The 20,089-nt window shown below is 41.4% G+C and overlaps 2 protein-coding genes across 7 annotated transcripts in view; one reads left to right on the top strand and one right to left on the bottom strand.

The window, feature by feature from the left end:
• The window catches only part of aftpha (aftiphilin a), a 23,877-nt gene extending 22,353 nt beyond the window's left edge, over positions 1 to 1,524 (bottom strand). For both annotated transcript variants that reach the window (XM_051946293.1, XM_022214177.2), the window contains exon 1: positions 1,380 to 1,524. The gene's annotated coding sequence lies outside the window, so the exon portion shown is untranslated. The remainder of the gene's footprint in view (positions 1 to 1,379) is intronic.
• Positions 1,393 to 20,078, top strand: spast (spastin). 5 transcript variants are annotated; one of them, XM_051946296.1, is made up of 18 exons: positions 1,393 to 1,591; positions 2,422 to 2,834; positions 5,922 to 5,999; positions 6,084 to 6,158; positions 11,937 to 12,023; positions 12,816 to 13,003; positions 13,185 to 13,315; positions 14,759 to 14,852; positions 14,933 to 15,007; positions 15,086 to 15,157; positions 15,238 to 15,313; positions 16,517 to 16,608; positions 16,683 to 16,786; positions 17,550 to 17,592; positions 17,664 to 17,743; positions 17,885 to 17,955; positions 18,038 to 18,078; positions 18,615 to 20,078. In XM_051946296.1, exons 2-18 carry the CDS (start codon positions 2,582 to 2,584, stop codon positions 18,747 to 18,749), a joined length of 1,695 nt encoding a protein of 564 aa, XP_051802256.1. In that variant the 5' UTR covers positions 1,393 to 1,591; positions 2,422 to 2,581; the 3' UTR covers positions 18,750 to 20,078. The 5 variants fall into 5 exon arrangements, 4 of the variants coding, with proteins under 4 accessions (XP_051802256.1, XP_051802255.1, XP_051802254.1 ...); XM_051946295.1 differs by having other exon boundaries at positions 1,394 to 1,591; positions 12,819 to 13,015; XM_051946294.1 differs by having other exon boundaries at positions 1,394 to 1,591; positions 12,816 to 13,015.
• Positions 20,079 to 20,089: the final 11 nt, after the last annotated feature.

Below are 20,089 nucleotides of genomic sequence, written 5' to 3'. Positions count from 1 at the left end.
AGTTTTCAAAAACAACACAGTATAACAAACAAATATAAACAAGTTTTTAAAAACCTAAATTTCTTTTTAAAATGCTTAAAAATGAAAACAAAAAAGCTACACAAAAATGCTAAAAACAATGCTAAAAATGTTCAAAAAATCTGAAAAAATGCTAAAAAAAAAGTGCTGAAAAATAACTTTAAAACATGCTTAAAAATGTCAAAAAAGACAAAAAATGCTGAAAAAATGCTTTAAAAAAGCAAAACAAAAAAAGCTATAAAAATGCTTAAAAATGCCAAAAAAATTCTAATGAAAATGCTTTAAAAATTCTGAAAAAAAATGTTGAAAAAAATACTTAAAAATGCAAACCAAAATGCTACTAAAAATGCTAAAAAAAAAAAAAATAGATAAAATGCTGACATGTACAAACCGATTAAAGGGGTTTCACAGAACCTGTGTTCTAAAGACTCTTATCTTCTGCAGGTCCTTCTGGTCCTGACTGACCCCTCTAGACGTAGTGGTTTTACCAGGACCTGGTCTGATGTGGATTAAATGTGAAACAAGCAGCGGAATCTCAAACCAGAAACTTTTAGTCTCTGGAGGAGTTCAACTGATCAGTCAGCTGATTCAGATTTAGGTCTACATATTTAAAATAAAGGCAGTAAAACCTCAGGTGTATTTCCACAGATCTGAACCTGTCGTAGTTTTAGACCTGAACCTGGTCTGATGTGGTCTCCAGTGAATCTATTCTTTACATTTTAAAGGATTTGAATGTTTCACGTCATTAACAGCACAGTAAGTTTAATAAAACAGTAAAGAGGGACTTCATGAGAGCAGCTGTTCTGTTCTAGAGCTTCAGCATTAAGCTAGTGAGCAAACACAGACCTGTTAGCACTGCGTTCACCTGCCGGGTCAGGTGAGCAGTTCGGGCTTTGGGCTTCGGGTTCCCCGGTTCTGATTAAGTTCTAACTTCTCTGCTGTCTGACGTCGCTGGTTAACAGGAGCTGGGAGGCTAACGCGGCTAATTAGTTAGCTTAGCAAGCTAACAGCTGAACACATTAAAGTGCTGAGACACCAGCAGCTCGGTTAGCTAGAAGGCGGCTAATTAAACTACAAGGCCTGGAGGTAACTTAGCTTAGTTAGCCGGTGTAGAAAATCAAGTTGAACTAACCGAGCGGCGACACCGTGAGGTTGGTTAGTAGAGCTGGTTATGCTGGTAAGCAGCAGATAAACGGAGGTGTCAGACAGAAGCAGGGGATAGGAAGCTAACGGAGCTAACTGCGCAGCTAGCGGAGCTAACTGCGCAGCAGGCTAACAACAAGCAGCTAGCCCAACTTAGCTCCGGGCTCCGGCTGTCTGACAGCAGCTTCCCGGTTCCCAGGGCACAGAGCGGAGCTCACCGACAGACGCGGTCCGCTGGAGTCCATGTCTCGGTCAAACACTGCGCTGTCCGCGTGGAGTCCGCAGCGGGAGGCTAGAGAAGCGGGCGGCTGGAAGCGGAGCTCCGACTGAAGGTTGAGTCCGCCGGCTGCTGCTGCTGCTGCCTCCCTGCCTCCGGATCTCCCAGCATGCACCGCTGCAGCTCCGAGGCCCAAACTTTCAGGTGGAACAGGTAGGTCAGAGCGCGCGCTGCTGCAGGTAGAGTATCTCCGATCAGCCCGAGTAACGGACTACATTTAGTCCAATTCTACACTCAGGAACCAATCTGAAGTACTTTACCGAGTACTCCCATTTTCCGTTACTTCTCCTTCTTACTACATTATTCAGCTGGGGAACTGTAACTGCAGTAACAGAGTACTTTTACTCAGAGTGTTATTGTACTGGTATTTTACTGGAGTATTTACAAGTTGTACTACTGTATACTTCCATCCCACTGCATTAATTACACGTTAACAAGTAGTTGGGGTAAGTTAGAGTACATGTACTCAGTAACAGCAGAGTACATGTACCGAGGACAACTGAGTACATTTATTCAGTAACTGAGTACATTTACTCAAGTACTTCTGGAAAATAGTTCCAAGTTCTGCAACTTTTTCCTCCAACTCCTGTTTTCTGTGTTTGTATGTCTTCGTGTAGTTGTGTGTATTTATATAGTTTTGTACTTTTGTGTGTCTTTGTTTGTGTACCTTGTTGTGTTTGTGTAGTTGTGTCTGTTTAAGTAGTTTTGTGTTTTTTGTGTAGTTGTGTGTGTGTTTCTGTAGTTGTATGTATCTGTATGTGTGTTATTTAGCTGTGTATGTGTGTTTTATTTAGCTGTGTATGTATGTTTTATTTAGCTGTGTATGTGTGTTTTATTTAGCTGTGTATGTGTGTTTTATTTAGCTGTGTATGTATGTTTTATTTAGCTGTGTATGTGTGTTTTATTTAGCTGTGAATGTGTGTTTTATTTAGCTGTGTATGTGTGTGTTATTTAGCTGAGTGTTTTATTGTATTTGGGTGCAGTGTCTCTCCTCCGCCACCAGGGGCCGCTGTGATGGCTTCGTGTTGTCATCGCTGCTTCCTGTTGGTGTTTAAACAAAGAAGAAGCTCCAGCAGCGGGTTGATCTGAACCTCAGCGGCTCTGTGGACCGAACCGGGCCGGGATGCTGCAGTATGGAAGCGGATGAGTCCCCGCGGAGGAAGCGACGGGAGGCGGTCTTGCGGCTCCGCGGCTCTCCGGACGCTGCTGGCCGCGTTGTCGCTGCTCTGCTGGATCTTCTGCCGGATCTGGACGCGAACCGCGGCCGCCTTCCGGACCGGAGCCGCCGACTGGCAGCGGGAGGACAGCCCGGAGCAGGGAGAGCGGCTCCGGAGCCACCAGCGGCGGGCCTTCGAGTTCATCTCTGCGGCGCTGAAGATCGATGAGGACAAGGAAGGTACTGATCAGGTTATCGATTATAGATGATCGATACTGAATGAACAGATTCAGTTGTTCAGTCAGGTTCGGTCCTGAAGACACTCTGCAGAAGTTATCGATTATTTACACCGAGTTATTATATCGAGGAATCCATCAGCTGATTTTTTTTAAAAAAAAGCTTTAAAATTTATTTTAAAAAACTGATATTAAAAAGGACAAAAATGCTAGCCTAGCCGCGCTAGACAACCCACGGTAACGAATTTAATTCTCTGCCAGGGTGGGTCTAGTTACCCTCCATAAGGCTCGAGGCTGGATTCTCCTAAAACTGGCCGGACCAATCACCATGAAGTGTAGAGTCAGAAGGCGGGCGTAACTAAGTGACGACAGAGGCGTGACGATTCTGACAGAAACAACCAGAAACAATAAACAGTTATCTTTCAACTCGGCTTTGGCCACAGCCCTTAAAGATTTGAAGCTAAAATTCAACTTGAAAGATAAACAAAGGACGGCACTGAAGTGTTTCATTGAGAAGAAAGACGTATTTGGACTTATGCCGACGGGATATGGCAAATCCTTAATATACCAGTTGGCTCCGCTGGTTGGGAAGCTAATGGGACTTAGCCACAATCCGCCGGCGCTCTCGGAACTCCGTCAGCCTATTCCTTGCGCTGATTGGTTGTACACCTACCCAATTGCTGCAGAGGGATTTGATAGACAACCTTTTAGCCCGCCTCCCTCCCTGTCGAGCGGCCCTAGACCCTTGTGCCGTCAGAAACATGGGATTAGCATGGCTAGGCTACAAAAATGCTGCAGAATGCTGAGGTGAAGGGTTTAGTTCATATCAGGCAACTCGACTTATTCTTGTAATCTTGAAGATGTTTCGCCTCTCATCCCAGCGGCTTCTTCAGTTCTGAAACTAGTTTGCAGAGTTCCAGGCAATATACGTCATTGGTTCCAGGTATTTAACCACTAGAGGGGAAGACTAGTCTACTGAAAGACTAGTCTCTAAACCAAGGACGTCAGTTTGTTTTTAAAAGTGGGGGGGATGGAGACCACAGCACTTTGAGAAAATGTCGAAGAACGGCGGCAAAATGCCACGAGCTGGGCTCAAACTCACAATCAACGTACCAGAGGCGGAGGCTCAACCTGTTCAGCTATCGGTACATACGGGTAGAGGGGTCTGTGGGCCGCTATAGTACTAATTCTCCCGGGCCGAAATTTTGCCCCTGCACGCCTCTGGTCGGAGCTTCCACTTGGCACAGGCGCAAATTTAGCATCTGCACGTTTTTTTTTTTAACCTCATGAAGGTGTGCTGCGTGTCTGCAACTCTCGGCCGAGTGCGGATGGTGCGTTCAGGAGCGTCGGAATTTTGTATACTGCTGAAAATAACTGGGTTTACAACGGCTTACATGTGAAGAATTTCAATGTGTTGGAGACAAAATGACCCCTGACAAAAAGTGGGGGGGACACGTCCCCACCGTCCCCCCCTAAACTGACGCCTATGCTCTAAGCTAGTTTTAGAACCAGGGGCGGCTGGTCAATAGAGGGCGCTAGGGCGCCGCCCCCTCTGTCTCACATCATGTAGAGTCACAGTCCTTCCTTCAATAAAACGTTTTTAAAATTACATTTACATGTATATCCTATGTTTTTAACAACCAAAATGGATAATAGAGCCTGTAGACAGTTACTAAGATGTATAATTTGTAATAAAAAGTCAGATTAGAAACATCCGGGCGCACTCATCTTTCCCCATTGACTCTCATTATAACTTTAGCATGCGCAGTTCGTTCCTCTTCAATACAAGAGACAGCAGACAGCGCCCCGCTGAGCGATCAGAGGCAGACAGCCTGTCTCCATCTGATCGCTTTACACACCACCGGCCATGGGGTGGCAGCAGAGAGCGAGCGGTTTGTTCATCCGCTTGCCTTTAATTAAAACTTGCATACAAAAAATAAGACAGATGTAGAGGTGCTGGCTTTAATCTCTAAAATGTGAGGATTTACTTTTTGTCATTTAATAATGTAAATAGAAATGTTAGTTGACACAAGTGTCACTTTAGACTGAAAGCCTGTTGATTTTCACATGTTCTGAAATCTGAGGAATTCCTGTTTTTCTTTATTTTCATTGTAAATATTTAATGTTAGTTGACAGAAGCACTTTGGGCTCAAAGCCTAAGATAAGATAAGAAGGTTTTATTTGTCACATGCACAGTTATACACAGTATCATGCCTCATGGTTTCACTACTTTTTTATTGCTTTGATCTTAAATCTGCAGATTTGCTGTTTTCTCATTGTCATGTCAGGTTGTTCATGTAAAGTCAGCTCACAGAAGCACTGTCTGCTTTAAGCCTTATAGTTAGGGTTTTAACAAAATGTCCAATGTTTGTTGGTTTCACAGGTATGGATTTGTTTTTGTTTATTTGAGTATGTAAATATAAATATGTTGTTGACAGAAGAAGCACTTGGCCTCTTTGAAGCTGGAAAAATGAATTGTTTTTTTATTTTACTTTTGAAGTAAAAAATAGATTTGCATATTTATACATTCTTAATTTGTTTAATTATAGAAAGGGAGATTTTAAGGGTTTGTGTACCAATTACACCTTATCTGGAGCAAGTCATATCAAACACTTCAAATTCACCAGCTGCTAACATTTACGTGCATTTAATTGTCTGTTAGACTCAGCAGTAGTGCTTAGTACCCTCGTAGCTCATCAAATGGCTGTGAACATAATTTACATCAATCCTTGTATTCCGGTGTTGCCGACTCTGCTGTTTGGTTTGGTAAATTAAGTGCGCCCCCCAAGAGAAAAATTCACCAGCCGCCACTGTTTAGAACTGAAGAAGTCGCTCGGATGAGAGACGAAACGTCTTCAAGATGACAAGAATAAGTCCAGTTGCCTGAACTAAACCCTTCACCTTAAGATGACCTGATGACAGAACCTTCACAGACAAAATGCTGAAAAAAGCGATAAAAAATTATAAAAACATTTAAAAGACGGCTAAAAAATACTTAGGAAATGCTGAGAAAGCTCCAAAAATGCGATAGAATACTTCAAAAATGTGTGCTGTGTTCAGGTGAGTTCAGGTGTTGGTCGTCTGTGTTCAGGTGAGAAGCTGCAGGCGGTGGGCTGGTACCAGCGGGGCATCAGAGAGTTGGAGGAAGGAGTCTCCATCCAGGTGTCAGGTGAGTCCACCGGTTCCTCACATGTTCTCAGAGGAGAACCTCGTCTGCTGCCGACGGAACTGAGACGAGTTTTTTCTGTTTCAGGACAGAGAAACGAACGACTGAAGGACAAGATGAAAGCTAACCTGAAGGCAGCCAGAGACCGACTGGAGACTCTGAGTACGGAGTGTTTGTGATTCTTTTGTGTCTCTTTGTGATTCTTTGTGTCTTTTTGTGATTCTTTTGTGTCTCTTTGTGGTTGTTTTGTGTCTCTTTGTGATTCTTTTGTGTCTCTTTGTGATTCTTTTGTGTCTCTTTGTGATTCTTTTGTGTCTCTTTGTGGTTGTTTTGTGTCTATTTGTGATTCTTTTGTGTCTCTTTGTGATTCTTTTGTGTCTCTTTGTGATTCTTTTGTGTCTATGTGGTTGTTTTGTGTCTCTTTGTGGTTATTTTGTGTCTCTTTGTGATTCTTTTGTGTCTCTTTGTGATTCTTTTGTGTCTATGTGGTTGTTTTGTGTCTCTTTGTGGTTGTTTTGTGTCTCTTTGTGGTTGTTTTGTGTCTTTTTGTGATTCTTTTGTGTCTCTTTGTGATTCTTTGTGTCTCTTTGTGGTTATTTTGTGTCTCTTTGTGATTCTTTTGTGTCTCTTTGTGATTCTTTTGTGTCTCTTTGTGGTTATTTTGTGTCTCTTTGTGGTTATTTTGTGTCTTTTTGTGATTCTTTTGTGTCTCTTTGTGATTCTTTGTGTCTCTATGTGGTCGTTTTGTGTCTCTTTGTGATTCTTTTGTGATTCTTTTGTGTCTCTTTGTGATTCTTTTGTGTCTCTTTGTGATTCTTTTGTGTCTCTTTGTGGTTATTTTGTGTCTCTTTGTGGTTATTTTGTGTCTTTTTGTGGTTGTTTTGTGTCTCTTTGTGATTCTTTTGTGTCTCTTTGTGGTTGATTTGTGTCTCTGTGATTCTTTTGTGTCTCTTTGGGATTCTTTTGTGTTTCTTTGTGATTCTTTTGTGTCCCTTTGTGGTTGTTTTGTGTCTCTTTGTGATTCTTTTGTGTCTCTTTGTGGTTATTTTGTGTCTCTTTGTGATTCTTTTGTGTCTCTTTGTGATTCTTTTGTGTCTCTTTGTGGTTGTTTTGTGTCTATTTGTGATTCTTTTCTGTCTCTTTGTGGTTATTTTGTGTCTTTTTGTGATTCTTTTGTGTCTCTTTGTGGTTGATTTGTGTCTCTATGTGGTCGTTTTGTGTCTCTTTGTGATTCTTTTGTGTCTCTTTGTGATTCTTTTGTGTCTCTTTGTGATTCTTTGTGTCTCTTTGTGGTCGTTTTGTGTCTCTTTGTGATTCTTTTGTGATTCTTTTGTGTCTCTTTGTGATTCTTTTGTGTCTCTTTGTGGTTATTTTGTGTCTTTTTGTGATTCTTTTGTGTCTCTTTGTGGTTGTTTTGTGTCTCTTTGTGATTCTTTTGTGTCTCTTTGTGATTCTTTGTGTCTCTTTGTGGTCGTTTGTGTCTCTTTGTGATTCTTTTGTGATTCTTTTGTGTCTCTTTGTGATTCTTTTGTGTCTCTTTGTGGTTATTTTGTGTCTTTTTGTGATTCTTTTGTGTCTCTTTGTGATTCTTTTGTGTCTCTTTGTGATTCTTTGTGTCTCTTTGTGATTCTTTGTGTCTAATTGTGGTCGTTTTGTGTCTCTTTGTGATTCTTTTGTGATTCTTTTGTGTCTCTTTGTGATTCTTTTGTGTCTCTTTGTGGTTATTTTGTGTCTTTTTGTGATTCTTTTGTGTCTCTTTGTGGTTGATTTGTGTCTCTATGTGGTTGATTTGTGTCTCTTTGTGGTTGTTTTGTGTCTCTTTGTGATTCTTTTGTGTCTCTTTGTGGTTGTTTTGTGTCTCTATGTGGTTGTTTTGTGTCTCTTTGTGGTTGTTTTGTGTCTCTTTGTGATTCTTTTGTGTCTCTTTGTGGTTGATTTGTGTCTCTATGTGGTTGATTTGTGTCTCTTTGTGGTTGATTTGTGTCTCTTTGTGGTTGTTTTGTGTCTCTTTGTGATTCTTTTGCGTCTCTTTGTGATTCTTTTGTGTCTCTTTGTGGTCGTTTTGTGTCTCTTTGTGGTCGTTTTGTGTCTATGTGGTTGTTTTGTGTCTCTTTGTGGTTGTTTTGTGTCTCTTTGTGATTCTTTTGTGTCTCTTTGTGATTCTTTTGTGTCTCTTTGTGATTCTTTTGTGTCTCTTTGTGGTGATTTTGTGTCTCTTTATGATTCTTTTGCGTCTCTTTGTGATTCTTTTGTGTCTCTTTGTGGTCGTTTTGTGTCTCTTTGTGGTCGTTTTGTGTCTCTTTGTGGTCGTTTTGTGTCTCTATGTGGTTGTTTTGTGTCTCTATGTGGTTGTTTTGTGTCTCTTTGTGGTTGATTTGTGTCTCTATGTGGTTGTTTTGTGTCTCTTTGTGATTCTTTTGTGTCTCTATGTGGTTGTTTTGTGTCTCTTTGTGGTTGATTTGTGTCTCTATGTGGTTGTTTTGTGTCTCTTTGTGATTCTTTTGTGTCTCTGTGGTTATTTTGTGTCTCTTTGTGGTTACTTTGTGTCTCTTTGTGGTTATTTTGTGTCTCTTTGTGATTCTTTTGTGTCTCTGTGATTCTTTTGTGTCCCTTTGTGGTTGTTTTGTGTCTCTTTGTGATTCTTTTGTGTCTCTTTGTGGTTATTTTGTGTCTCTTTGTGATTCTTTTGTGTCTCTTTGTGATTCTTTTGTGTCTCTTTGTGGTTGTTTTGTGTCTTTTTGTGTCTCTTTGTGATTCTTTTGTGTCTCTTTGTGATTCTTTTGTGTCTCTTTGTGATTCTTTTGTGTCTCTTTGTGGTTGTTTTGTGTCTATTTGTGATTCTTTTCTGTCTATTTGTGGTTATTTTGTGTCTTTTTGTGATTCTTTTGTGTCTCTTTGTGGTTGATTTGTGTCTCTATGTGGTTATTTTGTGTCTCTTTGTGATTCTTTTGTGTCTCTTTGTGATTCTTTGTGTCTCTTTGTGGTCGTTTTGTGTCTCTTTGTGATTCTTTTGTGATTCTTTTGTGTCTCTTTGTGATTCTTTTGTGTCTCTTTGTGGTTATTTTGTGTCTTTTTGTGATTCTTTTGTGTCTCTTTGTGATTCTTTTGTGTCTCTTTGTGATTCTTTGTGTCTCTTTGTGATTCTTTGTGTCTCTTTGTGGTCGTTTTGTGTCTCTTTGTGATTCTTTTGTGATTCTTTTGTGTCTCTTTGTGATTCTTTTGTGTCTCTTTGTGGTTATTTTGTGTCTTTTTGTGATTCTTTTGTGTCTCTTTGTGGTTGATTTGTGTCTCTATGTGGTTGATTTGTGTCTCTTTGTGGTTGTTTTGTGTCTCTTTGTGATTCTTTTGTGTCTCTTTGTGGTTGTTTTGTGTCTCTTTGTGATTCTTTTGCGTCTCTTTGTGATTCTTTTGTGTCTCTTTGTGGTCGTTTTGTGTCTCTTTGTGGTCGTTTTGTGTCTATGTGGTTGTTTTGTGTCTCTTTGTGGTTGTTTTGTGTCTCTTTGTGATTCTTTTGTGTCTCTTTGTGATTCTTTTGTGTCTCTTTGTGGTGATTTTGTGTCTCTTTATGATTCTTTTGCGTCTCTTTGTGATTCTTTTGTGTCTCTTTGTGATTCTTTTGTGTCTCTTTGTGATTCTTTGTGTCTCTTTGTGATTCTTTGTGTCTAATTGTGGTCGTTTTGTGTCTCTTTGTGATTCTTTTGTGATTCTTTTGTGTCTCTTTGTGATTCTTTTGTGTCTCTTTGTGGTTATTTTGTGTCTTTTTGTGATTCTTTTGTGTCTCTTTGTGATTCTTTTGTGTCTCTGTGGTTATTTTGTGTCTCTTTGTGGATACTTTGTGTCTCTTTGTGGTTATTTTGTGTCTCTTTGTGATTCTTTTGTGTCTCTGTGATTCTTTTGTGTCCCTTTGTGGTTGTTTTGTGTCTCTTTGTGATTCTTTTGTGTCTCTTTGTGGTTATTTTGTGTCTCTTTGTGATTCTTTTGTGTCTCTTTGTGATTCTTTTGTGTCTCTTTGTGGTTGTTTTGTGTCTTTTTGTGTCTCTTTGTGATTCTTTTGTGTCTCTTTGTGATTCTTTTGTGTCTCTTTGTGATTCTTTTGTGTCTCTTTGTGGTTGTTTTGTGTCTATTTGTGATTCTTTTCTGTCTATTTGTGGTTATTTTGTGTCTTTTTGTGATTCTTTTGTGTCTCTTTGTGGTTGATTTGTGTCTCTATGTGGTCGTTTTGTGTCTCTTTGTGATTCTTTTGTGTCTCTTTGTGATTCTTTGTGTCTCTTTGTGGTCGTTTTGTGTCTCTTTGTGATTCTTTTGTGATTCATTTGTGTCTCTTTGTGGTTATTTTGTGTCTTTTTGTGATTCTTTTGTGTCTCTTTGTGGTTGTTTTGTGTCTCTTTGTGATTCTTTTGTGTCTCTTTGTGGTTGTTTCGTGTCTCTTTGTGGTTGATTTGTGTCTCTATGTGGTTGATTTGTGTCTCTTTGTGGTTGTTTTGTGTCTCTTTGTGGTTGTTTTGTGTCTCTTTGTGATTCTTTTGTGTCTCTTTGTGGTCGTTTTGTGTCTCTTTGTGGTCGTTTTGTGTCTATGTGGTTGTTTTGTGTCTCTTTGTGGTTGTTTTGTGTCTCTTTGTGATTCTTTTGTGTCTCTTTGTGATTCTTTTGTGTCTCTTTGTGGTGATTTTGTGTCTCTTTATGATTCTTTTGCGTCTGTTTGTGATTCTTTTGTGTCTCTTTGTGGTCGTTTTGTGTCTCTTTGTGGTCGTTTTGTGTCTCTTTGTGGTCGTTTTGTGTCTCTTTGTGATTCTTTTGTGTCTCTATGTGGTTGTTTTGTGTCTCTTTGTGATTCTTTTGTGTCTCTGTGGTTATTTTGTGTCTCTTTGTGGTTACTTTGTGTCTTTTGTGATTCTTTTGTGTCTCTTTGTGGTCGTTTTGTGTCTCTTTGTGATTCTTTTGTGTCTCTATGTGGTTCTTTTGTGTCTCTGTGATTCTTTTGTGTCTCTTTGTGATTCTTTTGTGTCTCTTTGTGATTCTTTTGTGTCTCTTTATGATTCTTTTGTGTCTCTTTGTGATTCTTTTGTGTCTCTGTGATTCTTTTGTGTCTCTATGTGGTTCTTTTGTGTCTCTATGTGGTTCTTTTGTGTCTCTTTGTGATTCTTTTGTGTCTCTTTGTGATTCTTTTGTGTCTCTTTGTGGTGATTTTGTGTCTCTTTATGATTCTTTTGCGTCTCTTTGTGATTCTTTTGTGTCTCTTTGTGGTCGTTTTGTGTCTCTTTGTGGTCGTTTTGTGTCTCTTTGTGGTCGTTTTGTGTCTCTTTGTGATTCTTTTGTGTCTCTATGTGGTTGTTTTGTGTCTCTTTGTGGTTGATTTGTGTCTCTATGTGGTTGTTTTGTGTCTCTTTGTGATTCTTTTGTGTCTCTGTGGTTATTTTGTGTCTCTTTGTGGTTACTTTGTGTCTTTTGTGATTCTTTTGTGTCTCTTTGTGGTCGTTTTGTGTCTCTTTGTGATTCTTTTGTGTCTCTATGTGGTTCTTTTGTGTCTCTGTGATTCTTTTGTGTCTCTTTGTGATTCTTTTGTGTCTCTTTGTGATTCTTTTGTGTCTCTTTGTGATTCTTTTGTGTCTCTGTGATTCTTTTGTGTCTCTTTGTGATTCTTTTGTGTCTCTTTGTGATTCTTTTGTGTCTCTTTATGATTCTTTTGTGTCTCTTTATGATTCTTTTGTGTCTCTTTGTGATTCTTTTGTGTCTCTTTGTGTTTTTTTGTGTCTCTATGTGATTCTTTTGTGTTTCTTTGTGATTCTTTTGTGTCTCTTTGTGTTTTTTTGTGTCTCTATGTGATTCTTTTGTGTCTCTTTATGATTCTTTTGCGTCTCTTTGTGTTTTTTTGTGTCTTTTTGTGGTTTCTGCTCATTCTATGAACTGTGTGGTTATTTTTGTGTTTCTTTCTGCTTGTAGTCGGGGTGGTTTCGAGGTCCAACTTTCAGGCGGCCATCCACACCAGCAGAACAAACTCCACCTGCCATCCGGCCCACCTGAGCTCAGGTACGACCTGCTGGTCCTCAGGAACATGAATTAATCTGACGTGTACGTGAAAAGTGTTGCAGCTCTGAGGAACCAGAACGTCATGAAGAAGGAGAGAGAACTCAGAGACGTCTTCTGGCAGCAGGACTCAGAGCGATGGAAACCAGAAAAAAGAAAGATTCGTCAGATGTTAAACTCTGAGCTAATGCTGTCTCCTCATAGTTCAGGAGGTTTTCAGTCATCAGGTCCTGGAGATGGTCTGAGTTCATAGGAGCTCCATAGTTCTCCTATGAACTCCTCATCCTGTAGATGTTTTTCTGTCCTTTTCCTCTCTACTCTGCTCATCAACTGTAGATGTTTCATCATGCTGCATGGATCTCCAACAGTTCGTTTTGGGTCTCATTTTTGTCATTTTACTTCTTGTTTTTGTTTTTTTGCTTCTCTTTTTTGATTTTGCTTCTCTTTTTGGTTGTTTTATGCCTCGTTTTTTTCATTTTATGTCTTATTTTTGTGATTTTCTGTGTTTTAATTCCATGTTCACCACCTCTGAAAAATTTCTCTCTGCTCCTCTGTTCACGGTTTTTGAGCCATGCCACGTTTATTCCATTGTAGTATTTTTGCTTTTTTTTCCTCCTGTAGATGTTTTTCTATCTCCATGTTTCCTCTCTACTCCACCCATCATCTGTAGATGTTCCTCCATGCTGGATGGATCTCTATCAACCTGCTCCTCTGTTCTCTGGTTCTGCTGCATTTATTTCAGTCTCTCTGAAGAAACACTGCCTGCAGTTCAACCTGAAACTCTCTGACTGTCAGCAGGTGGCGCCGTCTCCGGGAGGAAACCGTCTGTTATTGTGGCTCCAACCGGCCAAGCAAAGCACTTCCTGAAGATGCCTCATTCTTCATCTCCGTCCTCGTCTTCCTCAGTGGCCGTTCATCGATGGCAGCGAGGCCCCGCCCACAACAGCACCGGGGAGCGAGGCCCCGCCCACAGTCACTCTCAGGTGTGTTTCCAGGTTAGTTTATTATTATGTTGTTTGTTTCTTTCGTTCCTTCTTCACGTGTCGGTGTTGTGCGTCTGTGATTGTTTTGTGTGCGTTCTCCTCGTTGTGGTCGTAGCGCTGCAGGTGTGTCGTCCGCCCTCAGGTGTGTCGTCCGCCCTCAGGTGTTGCTCTTTTCTTGCAGGGCAGATCACGACGCCGTGGAGCTAAAGGCTGCTCCCCAACGGATTCACCGCAGAACAGGAGAGACTCACTGCATCTGAAGAATGTAGACAGGAAGATGGCCGACCTCATCCTCAACGAGATCGTGGACAGGTGAGAAGAACCTGAGAGACATGTTACCTTCAGTTACGCTGTTGGGACTAATGTAGCAACAGTGTTAGCTGTTTAGGCTCTTGGAGCGACTACTATTAGCCGTTTAGGCTAATGTAGCAGCTACTATTTGCTGTTTAGGCTCATGTAGCGATTACCATTAGCTGTTTAGGCTAATGTAGTAGCTACTATTAGCAGTTTAGGTTAATGTAGCAGCTACTATTAGCTGTTTAGGTTAATGTAGCAGCTACTATTTGCTGTTTAGGCTCATGTAGCGATTACTATTAGCTGTTTAGGTTAATGTAGCAGCTACTATTAGCTGTTTAGGCTAATGTAGCAGCTACTATTTGCTGTTTAGGTTCATGTAGCAGCTACTATTAGCTGTTTAGGTTAATGTAGCAGCTACTATTAGCTGTTTAGGCTAATGTAGCAGCTACTATTAGCTGTTTAGGCTAATGTAGCAGCTACTATTAGCTGTTTAGGCTAATGTCACAGCTACTATTAGCTGTTTAGGCTCATGTAGCAGCTACTATTAGCTGTTTAGGCTAATGTCGCAACTACTATTAGCTGTTTAGGCTAATGTCACAGCTACTATTAGTTGTTTAGGCTAATGTCACAGCTACTATTAGCTGTTTAGGCTCATGTAGCAGCTACTATTAGCTGTTTAGGCTCATGTAGCAGCTATTATTAGCTGTTTAGGCTAATGTCGCAACTACTATTAGCTGTTTAGGCTAATGTCACAGCTACTATTAGCTGTTTAGGCTAATGTAGCAGCTACTATTAGCTGTTTAGGTTAATGTAGCAGCTACTATTTGCTGTTTAGGCTAATGTAGCGATTACTATTAGCTGTTTAGGCTAATGTAGCAGCTACTATTATCTGTTTAGGCTAATGTAGCAGCTACTATTAGCTGTTTAGGCTAATGTAGCAGCTACTATTAGCTGTTTAGGCTAATGTCGCAACTACTATTAGCTGTTTAGGCTCATGTAGCAGCTACTATTAGCTGTTTAGGCTAATGTCACAGCTCCTTTTAGCTGTTTAGGCTAATGTCGCAACTACTATTAGCTGTTTAGGCTCATGTAGCAGCTACTATTAGCTGTTTAGGCTAATGTAGCAGCTACTATTAGCTGTTTAGGCTAATGTCACAGCTACTATTAGCTGTTTAGGCTAATGTCACAGCTACTATTAGCTGTTTAGGCTAATGTAGCAGCTACTATTAAATGTTTAGGCTAATGTAGCAGCTAATAGTAGCTGTTTAGGCTAATGTAGCAGCTAATAGTAGCTGTTTAGGCTAATGTGGCAGCTATTATTAGTTGTTTTGTGTCATTGTTATTTTGTCACCTGCTGCTTCTGACATTCGCTGTAGTAAAAGTTCATTTGGTATTAATCGTACTGATTGTTGTGTTGTATTGATTGCTGTACTGATTGCCGTACTGATTGTGTTTCAGCGGTGTGTCTGTGAGGTTCGAGGACATTGCCGGTCAGGATCTGGCGAAGCAGGCGCTACAGGAGATGGTTGTTCTGCCGGCGTTGAGGCCGGAGGTGAGTGGAAGAACCGACAGACCTCTGGTGTTCTCAGCTCTAGAGGAACCGGATGAATCCTGAAGTTTCTTCTTCTGCAGCTCTTTACAGGACTACGTGCTCCAGCCAGAGGACTCCTTCTGTTCGGTCCGCCCGGCAACGGCAAAACCATGCTGGTAAGTTCATCTCTGATCAGATCAATAAATGTTTTCAGTCAGAGGCACAATTAATTAATTCATGAGTTCTGTCTGCAGGCCAAAGCTGTAGCAGCCGAGGCCAAAACAACCTTCTTCAACATCAGCGCCGCAACTTTGACCTCCAAATACGTACGTATGGTGATGGTGGTGATGAGGATGGTGATGAGGAGGATGGTGGTGATGATGATGAAGGTCTTACCTGTGTCCAGGTGGGTGAAGGAGAGAAGTTGGTCAGAGCTCTCTTCTCTGTGGCCAGAGAGCTGCAGCCATCCATCATCTTCATTGGTAACGTTTCTCTCTTGACCTGGTTTGTGTGTCTGTCATCAGTATTATGGGATGTATCCTAGTGTGAACAGTTTAGAACCGTAGAAACAATCATAGGTTTCCTGGATGTGGTTCTGGTTCCTGATAATTCACCAGATAAACTTTAAAAAGGTCATTGTGGGCTAACTTTAGTGTTGGTAGGAGGTTGGTCAGAACTATTAGAGGTCATGGAAGAAGAAGAAACCAGGATCATCTAGACCAGACATGGGTAAACTCTGGTCCTTTGGGCTTTTCTGTCTGGCCCACCAAGTAATTTGGTCAATGTTAGAATTGACAGAATTACAGTGAAGACATTTATTTGGCCTTCTCCTGCCGGTGTTCCTGTTCACCCCACTAGATGGCGCCCTCCAGACACAAGTGGCTTTTGTTGGTTTATTTTCTCTTCATCCACTTTGCAGCAGCATTGAGCCCTTCTGTAGCAATGAGTGGACCACAGAAAAGACGGACAGCTAAATCTTTTAAGTCCGTTCTAAGGCTCTGTCTTATTTCAAATGAAACGTTACGGTTTTTAAAGAACACAACATCAGCTGGCACTTTTCCACCAAGCACGCTAACTACGCTAGCAACCAGTCAGCGCCAGGACGGACCCTCGTCAGCAGACCCAGAACCAGCGCCTGAGGAGCTGCTGCTGGAACTGGTCAGTCTTAAAGGAGAAGTTCAGCTCTGGAGGACTTTTACCCTTCCCTGAGGCAACATTCAGAAGACAGATGTACATACATGTGAGCAGACGTTTAGTGTGACGAACATCACTGATGGACGCCTCAGATCTGTCCTGAGAACAACCAAACTGACTGGAGAAAAGACCAGGGTGACCAACATCATGTGTTGGTCTGTCTTTAACGGGTCATTTATATTAGTTCACATCAACCGTCTGTTGAACTTTAGAACTCAGTGGAGCTCCTGGACCAAATGTTCAGCCACCCCTGGTCTACACACACCATCATCTACACACACCATCCATCAGTTTTAATGTGGTCCTCTTTCAGCTCCACAATACTGATGATCACAGTTATGGACAGAAATGATCACGGTTGAGTTGTAGTCGTATTATGGTTGTGTTGACGTTGTGTGTCCAGACGAGGTGGACAGTCTGCTGTGGTTCTATTGTGGTTGTGTTGACATGGTGTTAATGTTGTGTTGGTGTTGTGCCATGGTTGTGTCCAGACGAGGTGGACAGTCTGCTGTGTAAGCGGAGGGAAGGTGAACACGACGCCAGCCGACGCCTGAAGACCGAGTTCCTGATCCAGTTTGACGGGGTGAGCTTTTATCGACACACAAACATCAAGTAGACGAACCGACAACAAACGCTGACGGTAGAAACGTCTTCCAGGTGCAGTCAGATGCCGCCGACCGGGTTCTGGTGATGGGAGCCACCAACAGGCCTCAGGAGCTGGACCAAGCTGTTCTCAGGTCAGATAGTGGACACCAGAGAAGGTCTGAAATATTCTGCTACTGATTTGGAGTCTAGAACCTCTGGAGTCTCAACAAAACAGAACTGTTGGATTTTCAACTTTCTGGTGGGTCTGTGAACGCATCGCATCCTCATATCTCATCAGAATCTCTTTTTACCTCCTCTCATTGAAAAACTGTCAAACTCTAAAACTGTTTGCAGCGGATCCTCTAGAACCAGAACCTTCCTCCTCCTGGTTCTGGTTCTCCAGGAACCAAACATCCAGAGAGTTTTAGGTTGAACTGCAGGCAGTGTTTCCTCAGAGAGACTGAGAGGCAAACCAATAATATAAAAGCAGCAGAACCAGAGAACAGAGGAGCAGGTTGTTGGAGATCCATCCAGCATGGAGGAACATCTACAGATGAGGAGCAGAGTAGAGGGGAAACATGGAGATAGAAAAACATCTACAGGATGAGGAATTCTGGAAACGTCTTCAGAACCTCCAGCTGGTTCTTCCTGAAGGTCCGACCATCTCCAGGACCTGATGACTGAGAACCTCCTGAACTATGAGGAGACATTCGCTCCAGTAGATGAAAGTGATTCTGATGAAATATTAATTTGAAGCTCAGATTTGGTTCATCTTCCGTCTGATCCTCGAGGAACATGTGAGACGTTCTAGGACCAGCAGGACGTAGAAAACCCGATGATTGTTTTCTGTTCTTTAAGCTTTGGTTTTCCTGTAATTCTTTTTCTCTGCCTGCAGGTGGCATCACACCTGAGCTGCTTTTTTCTGTTGTTTGTCTGCAGGCGCTTTGCTAAACGTGTGTTCGTGGCTCTACCTGACCAGCAGGTGAGTCCGGCCTCCAGGGGGCGCTGCAGGTGAGGAAATGTCTCGGGTTCATAGAGCTGTTTCTGTTTCAGACCCGAGTCAAGCTGCTGGACAACCTGCTGCAGAAACACGGCAACAACCTGACAACCAGAGAGCTGAATCACCTGGCCAGGTAACCAATCAGAGAGCTTAAACACCTGGCCAGGTAGCCGGACAGGAAGTAGTATTTTGTCAGAACTTGTGTTTGTGTGAAAAAATAAAAATAAAAAAACTTGTGTTTGTGTGACTGAATGCTGAACTCTGATTGGCTCAGACTGACAGACGGATACTCCGGCAGCGACCTCGCCTCATTGGCTAAAGATGCAGCTCTGGGACCAATCAGAGGTGAGATCACTTCCTGGATTGTTCTGTTTTAATGAACAACTCTCTTCTCATTGGTTCTTCTTGTTTTTGTATGTTTGGACAGAACTTCCTCCAGAACAGGTGAGGAGCATGGAGGTGAGCCAGGTGAGTCCAGAGCGGATGGAACCAGAACCACAGGATCCTCCGTCAGTACAATAACTTTAGCCTGCTAGCTTTGGCCCGTTAACAATGGCTAGCTAACTTTGGCTAACTATTGCTTGTTAATTTTAGCTAACTAACTTTAGCCTACTAACTTTGGCTTGCTTACTTTTGTTAGCTAATTTTAACTAGCTAACTTTGGTTTACTAAGTTTGGCTTGATAAGTTTAACTCTAACATTAGCTCACATACTTTGGCTTGCTAATTTTGGCTTGCTAGCTTTGGTTCACTAAAACTGGCTTGCTAAGTTTATTTTGCTAACATTGACTTGCTAACTTTAGTTTGCTAATTTCAGCTTGTGAACTTTATCTTACTAACTTCATCACCAGTTTTAGTTAGCCAAAACTATCAAGCCAAAGTTAGTGGAAAAAAGGAATGTGAGGCAGAATGAATCAGTGGAGTTGAACCACTAAAATATATCCAATGTTTGCAGAAAACGAAGGAAACGTAACATCCCATAATATTCTAAACTCTCTTCTCCAGGTCCGAGACATCAGTTTTCACGACTTCATGGATTCTCTTCAGAAGATCAGGAGCAGCGTCGGTCCTCAGACTCTGGACCTGTTGGTCCGCTGGAACCGGGACTTTGGAGACACGTCGGCTGGATCAACATTCTGATCCAGAACGTGAAGAAAGGACCCGTTTAAACTGAACATTCTGATCCAGAACGTGAAGAAAGGATCGTTTAAACTGAACATTCTGATTCAGAACGTGAAGAAAGGATCCGTTTAAACTGAACATTCTGATCCAGAACGTGAAGAAAGGATCCGTTTAAACTGAACATTCTGATCCAGAACGTGAAGAAAGGATCCGTTTAAACTGAACATTCTGATCCAGAACGTGAAGAAAGGATCCGTTTAAACTGAACATTCTGATCCAGAACGTGAAGAAAGGACCCGTTTAAACTGAACATTCTGATCCAGAACGTGAAGAAAGGACCCGTTTAAACTGAACATTCTGATCCAGAACGTGAAGAAAGGACCCGTTTAAACTGAACATTCTGATCCAGAACGTGAAGAAAGGATCCGTTTAAACTGAACATTCTGATCCAGAACGTGAAGAAAGGATCCGTTTAAACTGAACATTCTGATCCAGAACGTGAAGAAAGGACCCGTTTAAACTGAACATTCTGATCCAGAACGTGAAGAAAGGACCCGTTTAAACTGAACATTCTGATCCAGAACGTGAAGAAAGGACCCGTTTAAACTGAACATTCTGATCCAGAACGTGAAGAAAGGACCCGTTTAAACTGAACATTCTGATCCAGAACGTGAAGAAAGGATCCGTTTAAACTGAACATTCTGATCCAGAACGTGAAGAAAGGATCCGTTTAAACTGAACATTCTGATTCAGAACGTGAAGAAAGGATCCGTTTAAACTGAACATTCTGATCCAGAACGTGAAGAAAGGACCCGTTTAAACTGAACATTCTGATCCAGAACGTGAAGAAAGGATCCGTTTAAACTGAAACATTCTGATCCAGAACGTGAAGAAAGGACCCGTTTAAACTGAACATTCTGATTCAGAACGTGAAGAAAGGATCCGTTTAAACTGAACATTCTGATTCAGAACTGTGAAGAAAGGACCCGTTTAAACTGAACATTCTGATCCAGAACGTGAAGAAAGGACCCGTTTAAACTGAACATTCTGATCCAGAACGTGAAGAAAGGACCCGTTTAAACTGAACATTCTGATCCAGAACGCGATTCTATTAAACTCCTTCTTCCTTCTGGGACTCTGTTTGTAGCTCTGCGGACAGAAAAGTTCTGGACTGAACAGGTTTCTTCATTCATAGTTTGGACTGGGTGGTTTGCAGGATTGAAATCTTTCAGTTCTTCATGTTTTATTTTTTAGATCCGGTGTTTCCTGATGTTATGTTTGTTTTTTCTGAGTAATATCTGGTCGTTGAATTATCTTCAGGACTAATAAAGTTTTACTGATTATTTACGACCATCTGA

Source organism: Acanthochromis polyacanthus, chromosome 3 (assembly GCF_021347895.1).
Source record: "Acanthochromis polyacanthus isolate Apoly-LR-REF ecotype Palm Island chromosome 3, KAUST_Apoly_ChrSc, whole genome shotgun sequence".
NCBI lineage: Eukaryota > Metazoa > Chordata > Actinopteri > Pomacentridae > Acanthochromis > Acanthochromis polyacanthus.
Note: the sequence above shows the minus strand (reverse complement) of the source record. Positions and strands in the feature narration are given on the sequence as shown.

Coding starts and splice junctions, on each gene's coding strand:
- spast (XM_051946294.1), top strand. CDS start 2,582: ATGAGTCCCCGCGGAGGAAGCGACGGGAGGCGGTCTTGCGGCTCCGCG. Junction 6,000..6,083: donor AGTCTCCATCCAGGTGTCAG/GTGAGTCCACCG, acceptor TTTCTGTTTCAG/GACAGAGAAACGAACGACTG. Junction 14,853..14,932: donor TGCCGGCGTTGAGGCCGGAG/GTGAGTGGAAGA, acceptor CTTCTTCTGCAG/CTCTTTACAGGACTACGTGC.